The sequence below is a fragment of the Notolepis coatsorum genome, assembly GCF_963971535.1.
Source record: "Notolepis coatsorum genome assembly, chromosome: 2".
NCBI classification, from domain to species: Eukaryota; Metazoa; Chordata; class Actinopteri; order Aulopiformes; family Paralepididae; genus Notolepis; species Notolepis coatsorum.
The window spans coordinates 214,766,812-214,789,266 of record NC_140166.1 but is presented as its reverse complement, the minus strand read 5'-3'; the positions used below and the strand labels follow the sequence as shown (position 1 = coordinate 214,789,266).

At 46.2% G+C, this 22,455-nt stretch overlaps 1 protein-coding gene across 6 annotated transcripts in view; it reads right to left on the bottom strand.

The window, feature by feature from the left end:
• Positions 1 to 22,455, bottom strand: part of klc1a (kinesin light chain 1a) — a gene marked incomplete at its 3' end in the record, with an annotated part of 109,512 nt that overhangs the window by 62,557 nt on the left and 24,500 nt on the right. For all 6 annotated transcript variants that reach the window (XR_014619421.1, XM_084308842.1, XM_084308844.1 and 3 more), the window contains 4 exons: positions 19,629 to 19,859; positions 16,951 to 17,029; positions 7,280 to 7,508; positions 3,130 to 3,217 (listed from right to left, as the gene is read on the bottom strand). Coding sequence is in view for 5 of the 6 variants with exons in the window: in XM_084308842.1 (XP_084164968.1) it covers positions 3,130 to 3,217; positions 7,280 to 7,508; positions 16,951 to 17,029; positions 19,629 to 19,859 (627 nt within the window). The remainder of the gene's footprint in view (positions 1 to 3,129; positions 3,218 to 7,279; positions 7,509 to 16,950; positions 17,030 to 19,628; positions 19,860 to 22,455) is intronic.

Genomic DNA, 22,455 nt, shown 5'->3' with positions numbered 1-22,455 from the left:
GGTTAACCTTCTGTAGTGCGGTAGTGAAAGGGTTAACCTTCTGTTAGTGTGGTAGTGAAAGGGTTAACCTTCTGTAGTGCGGTAGTGAAAGGTTAACCTTCTGTAGTGTGGTAGTGAAGGGTTAACCTTCTGTAGTGCGGTAGTGAAAGGTTAACCTTCTGTAGTGCGGTAGTGAAAGGGTTAACCTTCTGTAGTGCGGTAGTGAAAGGGTTAACCTTCTGTTAGTGTGGTAGTGAAAGGGTTAATAAATATAGTCCCTGAGTGCCAGGAGCCGGGTTCCTTCAGATCTTCACTGCATCTCACGACACAGATGAGGTGATGATACCAGGAGAAGTAACTCGGCGCATTCCCATCCGTAAATCATTCCAAGTGCCGTTCTGGACGTGTTATTGTTGTATAATGTATATATAACGGAGGATAAAACATTTCAATTTAGTCTAAATAGGACACGTTTAGATCTATTCGAGTTAAATGTGCCAGAAACTATGGCTGACCGGAATCTATTCGCCGGAGGACAGAAAGCCCTCATCTAGCCGAGGCTAAATAGGACACGTTTATCGCTACACAAGTTCAACGTGCCAGAAAAATAATTGAATCCAATTTTAACATTTGCCTCGGGTCTAATTCTGGCCGTCTGCGCTGGTGGTGCGCTCGGTGTGTGGATACTTTGTGTGTGGATACTAGGGCTGACCCCTATTAATCGATTAGTCGACTAATCGGTCGAAAGGAGCCATAGTCGACTGGCCAACCTCTTAGTCGAATATAATAAATAAAATAAAAAATAAATATTATTATTATTATTTTTTTATCATTCTTTCCAAAAGAAAAGAGGCCTAGAAGTGTGGCTAACGCTAATGGCACGCATACCAGAGGCTAACTGCCTAAGAAAACGGGCACAGAGGCACTGAAAGAGGATTTCACCAGTCTAATGAACACACTAGACTAGACAAATATCAAGATGTATCCATCAGTGGACCAATTGCATGCTTTTGCAGAGGACAAGAAGCCTTCAGTCGACTCCTTCAGACATTAAGCACCCCCCACAGCCCAAATGGAATGATAAATAAAAAATAAATAAAAATAAAATATATATATATATATATATTTTTTAGTCAACCAATAGTCGACTAACGGCAAATTTTGGCCAATCCTAGTCAACCATCCAAATCCTTAGTCGGGGACAGCCCTAGTGGATACTCGGTGTGTGGATACTCGGTGTGTGGATACTTGGTGTGTGGATACTTGGTGTGGTGGATACTCGGTGTGTGGATACTTGGTGTGTGGATACTCGGTGTGGTGGATACTTGGTGTGTGGATACTTGGTGTGTGGATACTTGGTGTGGTGGATACTCGGTGTGTGGATACTCGGTGTGATGGATACTCGGTGTGTGGATACTTGGTGTGGTGGATACTTGGTGTGGTGGATACTCGGTGTGTGGATACTTGGTGTGTGGATACTTGGTGTGGTGGATACTTGGTGTGGTGGATACTCGGTGTGTGGATACTTGGTGTGTGGATACTCGGTGTGATGGATACTCGGTGTGTGGATACTCTGTGTGATGGATACTCGGTGTGTGGATACTCGGTGTGTGGATACTCGGTGTGTGGATACTCGGTGTGGTGGATACTCGGTGTGTGGATACTCGGTGTGATGGATACTCGGTGTGTGGATACTCTGTGTGATGGATACTCGGTGTGTGGATACTCGGTGTGTGGATACTCGGTGTGGTGGATACTCGGTGTGTGGATACTCGGTGTGATGGATACTCTGTGTGTGGATACTCGGTGTGGTGGATACTCGGTGTGTGGATACTCGGTGTGGTGGATACTCGGTGTGTGGATACTCGGTGTGATGGATACTCGGTGTGATGGATACTTGGTGTGTGGATACTCGGTGTGATGGATACTTGGTGTGTGGATACTCGGTGTGGTGGATACTCGGTGTGTGGATACTCTGTGTGTGGATACTCGGTGTGTGGATACTCTGTGTGTACTGGGGAGCTGTAATGAGAGAATTCTCCCAACAAACTTGTTCCAATAAGCCCCTTTCTTCACACCAGCCATTTTGACCGGTCATAGATTTGTTGGTGTAGCCAGTGTAACCCGTTCTAACTCGACGGCATTCTAAATGGACCAGAGTTATTCCCTGTTGCAATGTTGCCAATATAGACCGTAAACTTTCTATGGAGTTCCGTTGCTAAGGAACAGTTTGGACCCCAATTGTATTTTGTACAGGAGATATAAACATGGGTCCTTTTTAGAATGGTATTGTTGTCATTTTTAAACGGTCTACAATAGCGGACAGGAAATATATTTGGGCCCGAGCTGTACCCCTAAATTATTCATTATTCAGTAATCACAGATATAGAATATTCATTATTCTGTAACCAAAGATGTAGAATATTCATTATTCTGTAACCACAGATATAGAATATTCATTATTCTGTAACCAAAGATGTAGAATATTCATTATTCTGTAACCACAGATATAGAATATTCATTATTCTGTAACCACAGATATAGAATATTCATTATTCTGTAACCACAGATATAGAATATTCATTATTCTGTAACCACAGATATATAATATTCATTATTCTGTAAAAACATATATAGAATATTCATTATTCTGTAACAACAGATATATATTATTCATTATTCTGTAACCATAGATATAAACAGTTTGTGTGACAACAATAACATTCTAAAAGACCCACGTATATTTTCTGTTGCAATCTTTGCTAATGCAATAAATGACCGGAAATACATTTGGGTCCAAACTGTTCCCTAGCAACAGAATTACATTATGATGAATTGAAAATGGGGGACCCTGATGTAAACAAGACGAAAGTCTTTCTCTGGTCTGCATCCCCTTAACAATTGTGTGTATTGAGCCGTACTATATTGTACCCATTCTGCAATCTGTTAAATAAAGTTTTCAATCAATCAATCAATCAATCAATCAATCAATTCAATCAATTCAATCAATACAGAGAAACCGCCTATAGCATATCCATTATTGTTCTATATACACACGTGGTTACACCTTTTGTTTACCCATCTATGACGAGTCAAAATGGCTGCCGTGAGAAGGGCCTATCTGAGCTAGCGAGGGGAGGAAGAGCGTACCGCTGGATGGTCCCTGCCCAGAGTCTTCTCTCTGATGGCCAGAGCGTCGTTCAGCAGGTTGGCTGCCTCCTTGTATTTGTTCTGATCCCTGGGACGGACAAACAGGAGACACAAAGAGACGACACACATTGGGTTACGTTGTTGGTGTATTCAGACGTCAAGTGGCTCTGTGCAGGAGGCCCGGACGGGCCATCGGGAGCACCGGGAGTTTTCCCGGTGGCCCGGCCTGTGCAGATAAAAATAATTATAATAATAATTTAAATATAAATGTTCCTTTTTTTTTGCAGTCAGGTCACTGAACTTAGAAGCAGGCCAGGACAGTGTTTCTAGTTGCGGCGGCGCGATAGTTAGATAACCTAGGTGGGGAACAACCAGGAGATCACTGTGATAGTAAGTAACGCAGTCTAAACAGTCATAAATCTTATCAACTTCAGCCCTGATCATAATCATTTTTAGATTTTTATGTTTTTTGTAATGTCAGATTAAAAATGAAATACTCTTACTTTTCTGAAGAGTTGTTGTTAAATCTGACATTACAAAAAATCCATACAAATCTGTGTTGTTGTTAATCATTGACACTGCCCTGTAATAATCCCCCCCAGAAAAATCTACTTTGCATTTGATATATTGAAAATATTTCACTTTTTGTGTTTTTTTAACAATAATTTGTGATGCCATCACAAACACTGGCATTTAAAGGGTAAACATTCTAAAATGCCTGCACCAGAATACAGGAAATTAAGTCTTTGTAAAAAAAAAAATCCTGGTCACTACAGCCAGGCTATTATAAAAAAATATATATAGATACCAATACAAATGTATTATTGAACCGTTTTTAACAGTTGGGTATGGCGACACTTGTCTAGTATCTGTGTATCGTGCAACTCTATTCTCTCCAGTATGACCATATGGAGACTCCCCAGCTACCACAAACAAATTTATATTTTTTAAATATTTTTACTGAACCTTTATTTACCCATGCAAGCAAGTAAGAACAAATCCTTATATACAAAAGCAGCCTGACCAAAAAGCAAAGGCCTTTTGAGGGAAGGGGGAGGCTGCAACAAAAACAAGGTTATGTACATGCATACGACAATTACAATAAATAAGGGAGAGAGAAGGAAAGAGAGAGAGGGAAAAAGAGAAAGGGAGAGTGAGAACCAGAGGGAGAGAGAGAGAAGAAAGGGGGAGAAGGAGGGAGGGAGGGAGGTGAGAGGGGTTGGAGAGAAGAGTGAGGGCTATGCGTGCGATTGGGAGGCGGTCAGCAGGTGCAACGGTCAGTTATGATCTGTTGCAGATTTACAGCAGTGAGCGATGTGAGCGAGGGCAGTGAGTTGAAGGATGTTTCATTACGACCACGCGGCAGAGCGGCGGTCTGTGGCGTTACGTAACTAACGCAGACCGCTTACTGGAAGCTGCGCCGTTCAAACTCTTTAATTGACGACTCCGGGGGGAAGAGCCAGCCAGCCATCCTGAGTCTCTCAAAACCAACAATGAAGCGACCGACCCGCCCCGGCCCCAGTCCTCCCCCCGGCGTAACCCAAGACACCGGGCCGAGCCCCCAGGAATGTCCCTCCGCAGCCCCAGGACAGTTATGTCGACTGTAGAATGGAGCCGGAGTTATTTGCCACCAGTTTCCTTCTCTCTCTCTCTCTCTCTCTCTCTTCACACGGATTATGTTTACGGGTTCACACGGGACGTCACGCGCGACGCGTTGACACGGCGACAAAGTGCGGCGGACACTCGAACCCATAAACATCTCTGGCCGATTCCCGCGGATCCGACTCCCTGGGAGTCCGAGCATCTCATCGCTATGGCGACCGGTGTCCCTTCCGCAGAAGAGCTACGGCGCGGAGGAAACAACCTCGTCTTTGTTTATCGTAACGGTTCTGTGGCGTTCTGGTGCCTCACCGGGCTGTACCATGTAACAACAACGTCCTGGTGCCTCGCCGAGTTATACCATGTAACAACAACAACAACACCCTGGTGCCTCACCGGGCTGTACCATGTAACAACAACGTCCTGGATTTGAATACCATCCCCGTTCTCTCTGTCCCAGATTACTTGTCACTCTACACCTGTGGTCCTCAACCATCATCCTGCTGAGGATAGAGACATTGATACACTATGGCCTCAAACCCCCATTTCATAACACCCCACAGAGGGAGAGAGAGAGAGAGAGAGAGACAGAGAGAGAGACAGAGAGAGAGAGAGAGAAACAGTGGAAGTTAAACCCATCAGAATTGTCTCTTGTAAAGTAGAATATCTCACTGTATTAACTTCTAGTGAACTGAGTGAAATTAAAACTATTCCCCGTCTTCTGGGGGCCCCCTGAAACCTCCCCAAGGACCCCACGTTCCCTGGACCCCCCGTTGAGAACCAGTGCTCTACACGGCTGTACCCCACGTTCCCTGGACCCCCCGTTGAGAACCAGTGCTCTACACGGCTGTACCCCACGTTCCCTGGACCCCCCGTTGAGAACCAGTGCTCTACACGGCTGTACCCCACGTTCCCTGGACGCGTGAACACTTTAGGCAACCAACATGCGCTTCCGCGTTGCTCTGAATTGCTGGAATATGTTGTGCCTTTACACATATGTTGGATTATGTAATTGGTTTGTCATGACAAACTAATAAAAAATCGCGATTTACCCGGTGGCTACAACAACACACAGTGACTACATTCATCATTGTTTACAATGAACGGAAATCGCGATTTTTTATTAGTTTGTCATGACAAACCAATTACATAATCCAACATATGTGTAAAGGCACAACATATTCCAGTTAACGGTATATTTTTTTAATGATTCGTTACGGCGCAATCAATACTTCCATGCGTTCGGGATCTCCATGTTTTGGGGGTATTCATCAGAAAAATCTGATCCGGGATTCGGCTCCCATCAGTCGGGCAAGAACTGCAGGTTTTCAGCCTCTCTCCTCGAGCTTAAGGGGGAGCCGCGCTCGGCCAATCAGAGAAACGCGGAAGGCGCTCGGCCTATCAGAGAAACGCGGAAGCGCATGTTGGTTGCCTAAAGTGTTCACGCTCCCTGGACCCCCCGTTGAGAACCAGTGCTCTACGCGGCTGTACCCCACGTTCCCTGGACCCCCCGTTGAGAACCAGTGCTCTACACGGCTGTACCGCACCGCACGTTCCCTGGACCCCCCGTTGAGAACCAGTGCTCTACGCGGCTGTACCCCACGTTCCCTGGACCCCCCGTTGAGAACCAGTGCTCTACACGGCTGTACCGCACGTTCTAGGGGTGGGGGGGGAAATCGATACGTAGTAGTATCGCGATACTTTGCGTGGCAATACTGTATCGATACAGGGACGCCAAGTATCGATATTTAATTATTCATAAAAAAAAAATAAAAAAAAAAAAATTGTATAAGGAAGTTGCATTATTCATTTGAATACCTGTAATAGTACAGTAGTCCACACACACACACATGTGCATTCAGTTAAGTTGGAATATGACTGTAATACAAACAGTTCAGTTTGTCAGGTACATGCAACACAGATTACAGTGTTTACATCTGTCTGCTTGAGAAAATACCATGTTCTGCAATAAAAATGATTGAAGTGAGATGAACAGACTGAACTTTATTTTATTAGATAAAACATGTTGACAGTTTTACTTTGCAGTTGAAAAAAGGTAATAAATTAAATTTGAAAATTTTATAATAAATCACAATACTCAGCGTATCGCGATATATTTAGTATCGCAATACTATCATATCGTGACGCAAGTATCGCAATAGTATCGTATCGTAAGGTCTCTGGCGATTCCCACCCCTACCACGTTCCCTGTACCCCACGTTCCCTGGACCCCCCGTTGAGAACCAGTGCTCTACACGGCTGTACCCCACGTTCCCTGTACCCCACGTTCCCTGGACCCCCCGTTGAGAACCAGTGCTCTACACGGCTGTACCCCACGTCCCCTGTACCCCACGTTCCCTGGACCCCCCGTTGAGAACCAGTGCTCTACACGGCTGTACCCCACGTTCCCTGTACCCCACGTTCCCTGGACCCCCCGTTGAGAACCAGTGCTCTACACGGCTGTACCCCACGTTCCCTGTACCCCACGTTCCCTGGACCCCCCCATTGAGAACCAGTGCTCTACGCGGCTGTACAATAAAGCGGTAGTGACCTGTAGACCAGGGCGAGGATGTTGAGCATGGTGGCCACATCCGGGTGGTCGTGCCCGGAGGTCTTCTCCAGGTCCTCCAGGGCCTGCTTGCAGAGGGGCACGGCCACCTCGTAGCGGCCCTGAGACGCGTACTGGATCACCAGGTTGTGGAGCGTCCTCAGGCGGGCCGGGATCTCGTAACCTCCCTGTTGAGCTGCTGCTGCTGCTGCACTGCTGTGAGGCTGCTGGACTGTAGAGAGAGAGAGGGGGGGGGGGGGGAGGAGAGACCAAATGATAAGAAAACTAAAATAATGACACATTGGAAATAATCAACCCAAAACCAGAGCAAATTGGAATGCTATTTGGCCCTAAACAGAGAGTACACAGTGGCAGAATACCTGAGCACTGTGACTGAGGATGTATATCTTTTTTTTATGATCTCTTTTTCTTACACAGTACTGTATGTCTTGTATGTCATAAATGTCTTGATGAATTGAAAATGGGGGACCCTGATGTAAACGAGACAAAAGTCTTTTTCTGGTCTGCATCCTCTTAGCAGTTGTTTGTATTGAGCTGTACTGTATTGTACCTATTCTGCAATCTGTTAATAAAGTTTTCAATCGATCAATCAATCCAAAACTAAGAAGATCCTTGACTAGGTACAGACTCAGCGAGCACAGCCTAGCCATCGAGAAAGGCCGCCATAGGCAGACCTGGCTCCCAAGAGAAGACAGACTGTGCACCCACTGCACACAAGATGAGGTGGAAACCAAGTTACACTTCTTAACAACCTGCCCACTATACCAAGACATCAGAGACATTATACTTCCCACAAATTGCAAACACCCAAAGAGACTTTGAAAACATGGAAAATAACTCAAAACTCCCATACCTACTGGGTGAAATACAACAATGTGCAAACACAGCAGCAACATTTGTGAGCTGCTGTGACAAGAAAATGACATCCAACGGAATACAACCACCATAAAGACTGTCAATCACTAAAGATTCCTTCTGTACTGTATCGATTTCTCTGTTTGATTGTTTTGTTTGGCAATGTAAACGTATGTTTCCCATGTAGGGATGCACCGATCCGATATTGATATCGGCCCCGATATCACTAAAACAGCTGGATCGGGTATCGGTAAAGAAAATATATATATATAGGATAAAAAGAAAAATTATATATAATATAATATGAAATAACAATTCAGTACATTTATATCTGTGTTAATTTGTTACATTTAGTTTCACTAAGTTAGGAAAGTAATGTTTTAAGTCAAGCCTGATGTTGCCTTGCACAAAAGAATGATCCCAGTCTTCCACACAGTGAGGCATACAGTTTATTAATTGAACAATGGGTATTTACATTTAGTCATTTAGCTGACTCTTTTATCCAAAGCGACGTACAAGTTCTGTACGACAAGTCATCAGGAAGGGCACAATGGTATACAGATAATGGTATTGGATCGGTACCGGCCGATACCCAAAGCCAGGTATCGGGACTGAAAAAGTCGGATCAGTGCATCCCTATTCCCATGTCAATAAAGCCCATTAGAGAGAGAGAGCGAGAGATTACTCTGTGTATTGTATTTGTTACTGCATTGTACGTGTTTTTTTTTATTGTGTCCTACCTGTAAAGCACTTTGGTTGGCTTTTAGTCGTTGTAAATGCGCTATATATAAATAAATAAAACTGACTTGACTTGACACACATTAGCTACAGAAATAAAACCTTTCTATCCCTGAGTCACCTTGGAGTCTCTCCTCTTTAGGTTTTGACAGTGAATTCATGGACCGCATTTATAAATGGTGAATGGACTGCCTTTAAATAAGAGCTTTTATATCGAGCTTTTATCCAAAGCGCTTTACAATTCAAGTTTTCAAGTTTGTTTATTATTTGTCATAATAAAATACAGAATACTTTATGATGAAATGCTTGTTTCTGTACGAGCCCATGAGTGTGCTTCATACAGTAAAAAAAAGTAATTAAGAAGTAAAAAGAAAGTAAAGGAATGTTCAGTCAATATACATACCGTATACAATATACAATACAGAGTAAAATGAGTAACAGTGAGGTACAATGCAGAAATGAAATGAGGTACAGAACGTAGGGTAGGGTGCAAATGAGGTATGAATGTAGTGCAAATCTCTTAATAATAGATAAATATAAAGTGTGTTAAAGTGTCTAAAGTGAATAAAATGGGTGGTAAGGTGAGTGTTTGTTTAAAGTGAGTGTGTACATGTGGATGTGTGTGCTGTGAGTGTAGTTGATGTTTTGTTACATAGTGTCATTGTCGTTGAGCATCCTGATGGCCTGGGGATAGAAGCTCCTTCTGAGTCTCTCTGTACCGGCCATGAGACTCCGGTATCGCTTGCCTGACCGCAGCAGTTCAAAGAGGCAGTTGTTTGGGTGACTAGAGTCTTTGATTATTCTCTTAGCCTTGGCCCTGCAACCAGGGGTGCAGTGCTGGGCAAACGCGGTCAAACGGCGTTTGGCCTTCGTCACTGAGGCCGAAGTGCGCGCATCCTATTATTATGCAAAGTCTAGGTGATAAAATGACTCGTCGCGCCACTTATCACCTAGACTTTGCATAATAATAGGATACCGACAACCAAATACAAGCCCTGTAGGTGTGGTGGGGGGTTGCTTGATCTCCCGACTTCACTGGAAGGATGAGACAAGGTGTATCAACAGAGGGAACATGTATGCGCGTGCGCTTGCACGCGCGCGCGGGAGCACGCTTGCGCGGGCGTTTGGCCTTCGCCCATATTACGACTGCACCCCTGCCTGCAACGCTTATTATAAATGTCCTGGAGAGTGGGAAGCCCACCTCCAATTGTGCGTTCGGCTGAACGGGCCACTCTCTGTAGTCTGCTGCGGTCTTGTGCGGTGCTATTCCCAAACCAGGAGAATTCATGCCTCACAGTCACCCATTCACTCACACACTGATGGCGAAGGCGACCATGCAAGGTGCCAACCTGCTCATCAGGAGAAATTAGGGGTTAATTGTCTTGATCGAGGACACTTCGACATGCTGCCCGGGAATCGAACCGGGAACCTTAAGATTACCAGACGGCCGCTCGACCTCCTGAGCCACTGTCGCCCTCCGACATCATTCCGACTTCAAGCTGCCCACAGTCTCCACCGCCTCAAGGCTGCACCTGGGGTTCCGTTCGACGGTTCCGCTTTTGGAACCCGTTCAGAGTTAACCCTTTCACTGCCGCACCACCAAACGGTTAACCCTTTCACTTGCGACAATACACAGAAGGTTAACCCTTTCACTGCCACACGACAGCCGGTTAACCCTTTCACTGCCACACGACAGAAGGTTAACCCTTTACTATCACACAACCGACGGCGACCGTTGGTTGTGTGATAGTAAAAAACAGCTTTGTTGAGCAGTACTGGGCTTTTGTTCAGTGATGATGATCCATTCTAATTTAAAACAGATTTTATTTTTTTTGCGCTATAGATTCCTCTATTTCCTTAATCTAAAATGTGAATTGAAACCGCAATGCATTAACTTGTAATAGTTAATTAATTCTTAATTATTGCCGTATAGATTGGAGATGAGTCCGTCTGTGTGTGTGTGTGTGTGCCGATAGTCTGGAAGTGTGTGTGTCGATAGTGTGTGTGTGTGTATGTATGTATGTATGTATGTATGTATGTATGTATGTATGTATGTATGTATGTATGTATGTATGTATGTATGTATGTATGTATGTATGTATGTATGTATGCATGCATGTATGTATGTATGTATGTATGTATGTATGTATGTATGTATGTATGTATGTATGTATGTATGTATGTATGTATGTATGTATGTATGTGTGTGTGTATGTGTGTGTGTGTGTGCGTGCGTGTGTGTGTGGTCAGGAAACAGCTGATAGGGTTTCTCATCATCGCTCTCAGACCCACAGGGGAGTCGGCCCGTCTTCCAGAGACTGTAGCTCAGCATTAGAGCTGGAGGGAGGATACTGGCATCACATGAAACTAGACTACAGTACCACTACAGTACCACTTACCTAGGGGAGGAGTCCATGGGTTTGTCCTTCGCCCATAAATAATGCTCCAAAAGTTTTGACCCCTGACCTCTAACCTCACAAGTCTCCCCATTTATAGACATACCCACTCTATGCCAATCCCATGCAGTTTGGAGAGAAAACCATGCTGTTTTATCATAAAGATGCATAAAGATCATCTACTGTTGACCTGCTATCTCCCCCTGAAGATCATCTACTGTTGACCTGCTATCTCCCCCTAAAGATCATCTACTGTTGACCTGCTATCTCCCCCTAAAGATCATCTACTGTTGACCTGCTATCTCCCCCTAAAGATCATCTACTGTTGACCTGCTATCTCCCCCTGAAGATCATCTACTGTTGACCTGCTATCTCCTCCTAAAGATCATCTACTGTTGACCTGCTATCTCCTCCTAAAGATCATCTACTGTTGACCTGCTATCTCCCCCTGAAGATAATCTACTGTTGACCTGCTATCTCCCCCTAAAGATCATCTACTGTTGACCTGCTATCTCCCCCTGAAGATCATCTACTGTTGACCTGCTATCTCCTCCTAAAGATCATCTACTGTTGACCTGCTATCTCCCCCTGAAGATCATCTACTGTTGACCTGCTATCTCCTCCTAAAGATCATCTACTGTTGACCTGCTATCTCCCCCTAAAGATCATCTACTGTTGACCTGCTATCTCCCCCTAAAGATCATCTACTGTTGACCTGCTATCTCCTCCTAAAGATCATCTACTGTTGACCTGCTATCTCCCTCTTAAAAGAGACAGAAATGTGTCTACGGTGGGTGTCTAAAGGGTTAAAGGCCCGTGGTTCTATATATACTGAGTGGAGCTAGAGAGCAGGGCCGGTCCTCGGCAGTAATATCACCGCTCCCTCCCCACACAGGAAGTACCCGGCTACGCCGAGCCAGCAAGTGATACCAGGTGTTCACAAGCGCACGCACCAAGGCCTGTGTTTACCAAGCACCTTAAGAGTGCCAGCACTGATCTGAGACCAGTCGTTTTACAGGTAGGTCACAGTGATCAGCGCTCCTATTCTTAGAAGATTGACAGATATGGGCACAAGAACAGCCAGAGATCCATCTGTGCTGATGGTCAGAGACATTTATTTTTTATTTTCTCTGACGCACAGTGAAGCTCGACACTAGCATCGTCATAGCAACCTGAATGCTATGAACGCCCCGTACTTCTTGTGCCTCTCTACGCGGAGTCAGTCTCGTCTACTGCAAAGTATTTTCCACTACCATGTGCCTCTCTCACCCACGCCCCCGGCCCACCACCTGTACAAATTACGTGCGGGGAGGAAAAATGGGCAATGAAAATCGCCGACCGCTTTGATTTCCATCCCACTCCCCGATACACGAGAACATGTGGTTACGTTCTCTTCCAGATGCATTCCGCGGTGCATAAGACGTGGGTTTTGACGACCGGCTTCACCTCTGCTGCTGCCGCCTCTTGCCAGCCTCCTCTCAACGCCTCCGCTTTCAGAGCTCGAGTGAGAAGCACGAGGAGGAGGAGGAGGATAGACGCTCTCATATGAAAATGGGTTTCATGGCCACGAGTCTCCCCCTTTACAGACGTGCCCACCACTCTATGCTAATCCCACGGAGTTTAGAGCAAAAACCATGCTGTATAAATAAATGGTGTATTTGCATATTTCTGCATACTGGGATCTCTAAACCAGTCTTTAAATTGCATAAATCGGGTACGACTAGTAATCGGACTCTTGTGAATCCATTGAACCCAATTGTATTCACGTGTGCCGACGTTAGTCGCCGTAGTAGTAGTAGCCATATCATTATTATTATTATCATCATCAATGTATTTATTTATTTTTAAACTTCACCGTATAAAATGACTTATCGTGACCTCTAGGATAATCACAGCCTCGTGAAACGTTAAAAACCACAAACTAGAGACCTCGGGCATTTTGGGAATGTATGGCTTCCCTGGGTTTATTGACCATAAGGGGTGGGGGGGCGGGTTTCTGAGTAATATCCAGAACAGAAGTGATTGGCATCCAATCGCAGAAAGAAATAAAATTCTTATATACATCTCCAGATGTCAAAAGTTGTTGATATCAAATCGCAACATGGATTCTTCTATGGTGGCCCTCCAGGTTTGGACGACAGGACCACCACCATCACCTCTGCCCTCCTCTTAAAGCCTCCGTTTCAGAGAGCTAGAACGAGCGCGAGGAGGATGATAAACCCTCTAATCCACTCCAGCGTTCGCCAGGCAGTCCTCCTCAACCCCCCCCCCCCCCGCCCCCGTCTCTCATACTGTAGCTCCATTGCACGCCCCCCCCCCCTCCGTCTCTCATCATGTAGCCCCCCCCCCCCCTCCGTCTCTCATCATGTAGCCCCCCCCCCCTCCGTCTCTCATCATGTACCCCCCCCCCCCTCTGTCTCTCATCATGTAGCTCCATTTCCTGCGGTGAGAGGAGGATCAATGAGAGACAGCAGCGCTGGTGTTTGATGATGCGTTCCGCCCCTGCGCTCTGGTGGAGCGCATCCTGCCTCTCTACCCACACTCCTCTCTCCTCGCTCTCTCATCCCTTTCTTTCCTCTCCTCCGCTCCTCTCTTCACCCGCTCGTCCGGTCTCCTCGTTAATAGCTGGATACGATGAGACGTAAAAACGAGACACACTGGGGATGAAAGGATTGTGTCGATGTTCTCGACGTCGAGGAGCCGTGAAAAAGAGGGGAGGGACTCTCTGCTACATCATGACTCTCTGTTACATCATGACTCTCTGTTACATCATGACTCTCTGCTACATCATGACTCTCTGTTACATCATGACTCTCTGTTACATCATGACTCTCTGTTACATCATGACTCTCTGTTACATCATGACTCTCTGTTACATCATGACTCTCTGTTACATCATGGAGGGACTCTCTGTTACATCATGACTCTCTGTTACATCATGACTCTCTGTTACATCATGGAGGGACTCTCTGTTACATCATGACTCTCTGTTACATCATGGCTCTCTGCTACATCATGACTCTGTTACATCATGACTCTCTGTTACATCATGACTCTCTGTTACATCATGACTCTCTGTTACATCATGACTCTGTTACATCATGACTCTGTTACATCATGACTCTCTGTTACATCATGGAGGGACTCTCTGTTACATCATGACTCTCTGTTACATCATGACTCTGTTACATCATGACTCTGTTACATCATGACTCTCTGTTACATCATGACTCTCTGTTACATCATGACTCTCTGTTACATCATGACTCTGTTACATCATGACTCTCTGTTACATCATGACTCTCTGTTACATCATGACTCTCTGTTACATCATGACTCTCTGTTACATCATGACTCTGTTACATCATGACTCTGTTACATCATGACTCTCTGTTACATCATGACTCTCTGTTACATCATGACTCTCTGTTACATCATGACTCTGTTACATCATGACTCTCTGCTACATCATGACTCTCTGTTACATCATGACTCTCTGTTACATCATGACTCTCTCTGTTACATCATGACTCTCTGTTACATCATGACTCTGTTACATCATGACTCTGTTACATCATGACTCTGTTACATCGTGACTCTCTGTTACATCATGACTCTGTTACATCATGACTCTGTTACATCATGACTCTCTGCTACATCATGACTCTCTGCTACATCATGACTACATCATGTTCACACTTGCCTTCGCACAACACTGCGCTGCTCCCAAGTGATTCAGCAGCAGGGCCTGCTCTACAATATGGTGAAGGTGGTAGAAAGAGGTTTTGACAATTTGTCAGATATGGGACTCGGGGGGAGAGGGTGGGGAGAGACAGGGACAGGAGGGAGAGACAGGAGGGAGAGACAGGAGGGAGAGACAGGGGGGAGAGACAGGAGGGAGAGACAGGAGGGAGAGACAGGAGGGATAGACAGTGATGTCCCTGGGAGGAAGGAGAGACAGGAGGGAGAGACAGGAAGGAGAGACAGGAGGGAGAGACAGGAGGGAGAGACAGGAAGGAGAGACAGGAGGGAGAGACAGGAGGGAGAGACAGGAGGGAGAGACAGGAAGGAGACAGGAGGGAGAGACAGGAGGGAGAGACAGGAGGGAGAGACAGGAGGGAGAGACAGGAGGGAGAGACAGGAGGGAGAGACAGGAGGGAGAGACAGGAGGGAGAGACAGGAAGGAGAGACAGGGGGGAGAGACGGTGATGTCCCTGGGAGGAAGGAGAGACAGGAGGGAGAGACTGTGATGTCCCTGGGAGGAAGGAGAGACAGGGGGGGTAGTTGACTCTACCGAGGCTGGACTTCTCTTCAACATTCAGATCAGAAACCTCTCATCCCTTAGAAACGTTCTTACTTTTATTGGATCATTACCTGCATTGAAGCCCCCTTCAATATGATTTGTGTGGAACGTAATTCTCAGGCTCGGAGGTGCCCTTGCCCGCCCCCCCTATTCATTCCCTATGGGCTACATCATGTGTGGCTACTGAAGTGTACAGAGTAACTTTGCGATGTGGTTTAAAGGGTTGGCAGAGAGCCAGGCTGAAGCAGCTCGTTAACCCTTTCAAAATGTCGGCGTGTTCCTTTAACATTCAACTGCAGGATATGGCTCCATTTCCCTACCTGGACATTTAATACAACACTTCTCTGGATGGCTAAACCTAGGAGGTAATGACTATTTCTGGGATTTGATCATCTTCTGCATGTGTGTTTTGTCCTAAAGTTGTAGTTCAAGTTTCAAGTTTCTTTAATAGTTGTCATACAGAAGTACAGAATACTTTTATACAAAATGCTTCTTACTGTTACGCTCCAGAGACTGTGTTAGACAAGATAAGTATGAAATAAAATAGTATAGCATGTAAAATAGAAGTAAAAATAGAGGTCACAGTGTTCAGTATAGACATATGTAGTTAGTGAATGTCTGTTTAGTCCCCAAGTTGTTTTCCCCCCAAAATAGGCGTGGTCACAGCTCCGATGACGTGACGCCGGTCCGATTCATCGCCCGTTTGTAACATATGGGTGTTTCACGGTTCCGTCTGGACGGCAACGTGTCTCTGTTCAATAATAAGATCATTAAGACGAGTCACGTCCAATCTTTCGCCGTCGACTAAAGACAGACTTCTACAACCATTATCTGGAAAAAAAATTGTTATAAAAATAATCTAACCTTAACTAACCGGTCATGCATTTGTCCTAATATACTAACCTACACTGTAGCACTCAACACTTTGATGAACATTGTTACTCAGCTGGTAGAGTTGTGCCCTTCCTGATGACTTAGGCTTTGTGTCGACCGGGGACTTTTTTTCAAGACGGACCGATTTGAAAAAAAAAAAAAAAAGCTCAGAGCGTTTTCCTGAGTCTCGCGACTGCCGCGGCTCCCCCACTTGCTCGATGTTGATTGGTCGGTCGAAAAGAGTTACCTTGATGAGCGGCGCTCCTCTCCAAAAGTTTAACTAGTTTCAACTTTAGGCGCTGGGAGCGCTCCGCCGAAAAAACGCTGGCCGCCGAGAACGCTAGAACGCGAGGCGCGGCGCTGGGAAAAGGAGCGCGCCTGTCGTGTCTGTAGCATAGAAATGAATGACAGAAAGGAGCTGACAACTGATAAAACGTCCCCCGGTCGACACACCCTTAGGATGGTCGATAGGATGGAGGGAAACTCACTGCCTGGGGCCTGGTCATCATGGTCATCTGGGAAGAGATCATCCAGAGTCTCCTTACTGGAGTCGGAGTCCTTCTCCTCCTGAGAGAGAGAGGAGAGAGGAGGGGGGAGAGAGGGAGAGAGAGAGACACACACATACAGAACGAGGCAGACAGAAAGAGATGGGAAAGACGGAGAAAGAAAGAGACACACACACAGAGAGATGGGAGAAACAGATAGAAAGATGGGAGAGAGAGAGAGAGACAGACAGAGAGAATGGTTAACACCAGAGCTTGGGAGTGGCATCAATCAATTCCAAGTCTTTGTTTCATATATTATCATTTTAAGGGAGAGGGAGAGAAAGAGACACAACGGTGGTGCATTGGGGAGAGAGAGAGAGAGAGAGAGAGAGAGAGAGAGAGAGAGAGAGAGAGAGAGAGAGAGAGAGAGAGAGAGAGAGAGAGAGAGAGAGAGAGAACAGAGGAAAGCGAGGACAGGAGAGAGTGAGGAGGAGAGAAGGGGGAATATCCTGGAATATTCAAATTCACAAAACAAGCAAACAAGGTGGATTTAACTAAATTAAATACATTTAGAAAATCTGGAGAGAGAGAGAGAGAGCGAGAGAGAGAGAGCGAGAGACAAAGAGAGAGACGAAGAGAGGAGAGAGAAAGATGCAACTATAAAACAAAGTGTAGCCATCATCGTTCAGGTGTGACACAGATGCCTGTTTATCAAGGCCTGCCTGCATCTCACTCAGTATTGATCACGTACAGGAGTCGCCACCCCTACAGGAGTTCCCTAAAAAAGAGTCTAATTTGTATTGGTTGTGTTACTGCATCTAAATTGCTTTTCAGAGGCAATTCATTCCACCAAGAAGAAGTGATTCCCAGGGGAAGACCCTGGAGTACAGCAACACATTCATTAATCATTAGGATTAACTGCGCTGACCTGAGAACAGTCTTGCCTCTTGGTTCACAATGACCGGACCTGTAAGCACAGACCTGGTCCCTGTGTTCTTCATCACCGTGTCTGGAAGTAAGAGTTCCGACCCGAGACCAGATTGACACAACATACATCACTGTGAGGGTTGTCTACGCTTGTGTGACTACCGTGTATGGACTCGCGCCGCCTCGAAACTATCGCCGTCTAGCCGAAGACACTGCAAAGGATCGTGAATGAATATAGCCCCTAGTCTGCGTGAAGCGGTAGTTGTAATGCGTTTCTTTTGAAGTAACGCCGAAATATGTAGCAGCTTATCTAGCAAAAAAGTGATGTTTGCACTTCTAAAAACAAACAAAAAAAGCAAGCGGTTAAAATATTTAATATGGTTTGTAAATAGCTTTGTTCAGACTGGGGGGGGGGGTTACACAAGCTGGCCAGACGCCGGCACGTCCTGTGGTGTGTCATCTGCTCTACGAGACACTACTGGCAGGTAAACAACCAGACCTTTTCCTTTGGACTGGAAGAATAATGTGGCTGCTGGATGGAAGTTAAAAGGAACATGCCAACATTTTGAGAAATTAGCTTACCGTCTTCTCCAGAGAGAGACAAGAAGATAGATACCAGCTTCCTCTCTGTGCGTTCAGTAGAAAGCTATCTGGCTGCACGTTAGCCTAGCTTAGCACAATGAATGGAAGCGGACATGACCGGTTAGCCTTTCGGGGAGGTGTTAGTTGGGACAATGCCTCTAGGCTAACCGGTCATGTCCGCTTCCACGACTGCTCTACCTCCCGAGCCGCGTCTCTACAATTCGTAGCCGCATTTCTGCAGACCCCTCTCTGATTGGTTGAGGCCATTTCTGCAGACCCCTCTCTGATTGGCCGAGCGCGCGCATGCGCATGAGCCGCGACAAGCTCCTCTAGCCAGGAGTCGAAACTCCGTTAAGCTCCAGAGAGAGAGGCTGAAAACCCACAGTTGTTGCCCGACGGATGGGAACCGAATCCCGGATCCGAGGTTTCTGATGACTACCCCCAAAACATGGAGGTCGCGAACGCAATTTATACGCATGGAAGTATTACGAATCATTAAAAAAATATACCGTTAACTGGAATATGTTGTGTGTGCCTTTACACATATGTTGGATTATGTAATTGGTTTGTCATTAAATGTTGTGTCTTACTAATAATAACTAATTCCTTGGTCAATAGAAGTCTCTGTGATACTTTCTGAATATGATTTGGGAGGGTTATAATAGAAGAAAGACAGTGTAAACAATATAACGTTATGTGAATAAACAGCGAAATAATAACTAATTCTGTTATGTTATATAATGTTACAATGTACAGTTTCTAACAGCTGGCTGTGTTGTGAAATGTGCATAACGTTATGAATAAACCGCGAAGTCACGCGAAATAACGTTATACGCAAATCTGGTAGTACATATCTTTTTATCTTCAATCTTGATATGATAACTTTACATCCTCCTTTTACCGCGTGACGAGCTAAACCAATCAGAGAGGGGCTTCGCTCAACCAATCAGAGAGGGGCTTCGTTCAACCAATCAGAGAGAGGTCTGCAGAAATGGAGTTCAACCAATCAGAGAGAGGTCTGCAGAAATGGAGTTCAACCAATCAGAGAGGGGTCTGCAGAAATGCGGCTACGGATTGTAGAGACGCTCCCGAGCCACTGTCGCCCAGAGTAATGGCGTTTAATCTCACAACAACAGTGACAGGAGGATGGAGGTGGAGTGGCAGCTCCTCACCGAGGGGGAGAGGTCCTCGTCGTACTTCTTCAGCTGGTTCATGAACTCCAGGTGCTTCTTCTCCTCCTCCAGCTGGGCCACGCTCTGCTCGCTCTTCTGCAGCTTCTGCTGGGTGCCGGCCAGCTCGTCCCGCAGCCACTGGTTCTCCTGGCAGAGCCTCCGCACCTGGGCCCGCAGCTTCTGCTTCTCCGACTCCACCGAGCTCAGGTGGCCCGACAGAGCCATCATCACCTGGGGGAGAGGGTTGGGGTTAATAAGCCTTTCACTACCACACACTACCAAAGGGTCAACCCTTTCACTGAGACAATACAGAAGGTTAACCCTTTCACTGCCACACGACAAAGGGTCAACCCTTTCACTGAGACAATACAGAAGGTTAACCCTTTCACTGCCACACGACAAAGTGTTAACCGTTTCACAACCACACTACAGACGGTTAACCCTTTCACTGCCACACGACAAAGTGTTAACCGTTTCACAACCACACTACAGACGGTTAACCCTTTCACTACCACACTACAGACGGTTAACCCTTTCACTACCACACTACAGACGGTTAACCCTTTCACTACCACACTACAGACGGTTAACCCTTGGTTAACCGTCTGTAGTGTGGTAATGAAAGGTTAACCTTCTGTAGTGCGGTTGTGAAAGGATTAAGAGGAAGTAAAGACATCGTCACCTGCTGGGGGAGAGATGGAATAGTGACTGGCTGGTCCTTAAGGTCCCCTGAGTTTCCTCTGAGCAGGGTAAATCTGCCTTTTGCTCCGATGCCCCTCTAGCTCATGGAATGAACTCCAACAGTCCTTAAAGCTTGAGATACTCCCCTCTGTTGCAGAGTTTAAAACCTTCATCTCCTAGGCTACCTTTATCAATCAAGTTGTACATGTTTTAATTGATTTGTTATCCTTACTTTTGTCTCGCCTTGTTGTCTTATTGTTATGATTTTATATGCCGTGTGATTTTATATAAAGGTTTGAAATTAAACGAAATTCGCTGCTACCCTTTTTATTTTAAGTACGGATTATATTGTTTGTCCACCACATTTATTTTACTCGTTCGACTCTTTCATTGCGTGTCCATTTATGTCCGTCTATTTTAACGTTTGTCAACTGTAATGTTGACCGATGAGAGCTATTGAATACCTACATCTACATTTGTGAGTGAGAGAGTGAGTGAGCGTGTGTGTGTCCATGCGTGTGAGTGAGAGTGTGAGTGAGCGTGTGTGTGTCCATGCGTGTGAGTGAGAGTGTGAGTGAGCGTGTGTGTGTCCATGCGTGTGAGTGAGAGTGAGTGAGTGAGCGTGTGTCCATGCGTGTGAGTGAGAGAGTGAGTGAGCGTGCGTGTGTCCATGCGTGTGAGTGAGAGAGTGAGTGAGCGTGCGTGTGTCCATGCGTGTGAGTGAGAGAGTGAGTGAGCGTGTGTGTCCATGCGTGTGAGTGAGAGAGTGAGTGAGCGAGCGTGTGTCCATGCGTGTGAGTGAGAGAGTGAGTGAGCGTGTGTCCATGCGTGTGAGTGAGAGAGTGAGTGAGCGTGTGTCCATGCGTGTGAGTGAGAGAGTGAGTGAGCGTGTGTCCATGCGTGTGAGTGAGAGAGTGAGTGAGCGAGCGTGCGTCCATGCGTGTGAGTGAGAGAGTGAGTGAGTGTGTGTCCATGCGTGTGAGTGAGAGAGTGAGTGAGCGTGCGTGTGTCCATGCGTATGAGTGAGAGAGTGAGTGAGCGTGCGTGTGTCCATGCGTGTGTGTGAGAGTGAGTGAGCGTGTGTGTGTCCATGCGTGTGAGTGAGAGAGTGAGTGAGTGTGCGTGTGTCCATGCGTGTGAGTGAGAGAGTGAGTGAGCGTGCGTGTGTCCATGCGTGTGTGTGAGAGTGAGTGAGCGTGTGTGTGTCCATGCGTGTGAGTGAGAGTGTGAGTGAGCGTGCGTGTGTCCATGCGTGTGAGTGAGAGAGTGAGTGAGTGTGTGTCCATGCGTGTGAGTGAGTGAGTGTGCGTGTGTCCATGCGTGTGAGTGAGAGAGTGAGTGAGTGAGCGTGTGTCCATGCGTGTGAGTGAGAGAGTGAGTGAGTGAGCGTGTGTCCATGTGTGTGAGTGAGAGAGTGATTAGTAGAGCTCTCATTCTGCTCCTGTTTGTTGTAAACTAGTAACTAGACATCTGTCTGCAGCATAGAGTGGGGGGAAGGGTATGCTATGCACACACACACATTGCAGAGGTGTGGGGGGTGGGGTAACGGGATGGGATACATATGGAACAGAATGATGAAGATCATGAGGTGAGAGGCAGAGGAGGGTTAGGGGGGGGGGGGGGGGCTGCAAAATGGAATAGGGTAAGGAGAATCAAGTGCAGTGTGTGTGTGTGTGTGTGTGTGTGTGTGTGTGTGTGTGTGTGTGTGTGTGTGTGTGTGTGTGTGTGTGTGTGTGTGTGTGTGTCATCACCTGGGGGAGACAAGAGACAGAAGAATGACAGATAAAAACAAGTGAAGATGATGGATGGAATGGAGTGGCATCAGGTGCAGAGACAGACAGGCATCAGGTTGAATCAGAGGGTTAGCATTAGAACACGACACCTCCCCCTACTTGTTTCCTTCCATACGACAAATTTAGTCGGTAATGCCAATTCCCTTCCTGCTTGTTGCCCTACTGTCGGTCTGGGGAGGGTGTAGAGTAGACTATCACATGCTGCCCTACTGTCAGTCTGGGGAGGGTGTAGAACTACCACATGTCTCCTCCGATACATGTGGAGTCGTCAGCCACTTCTTTTCACCCGACAGCGAGGAGTTTCACTGGGGGAACGTAACAGAGTTAAGTTCACGCCATCTTCCCCCAGATCC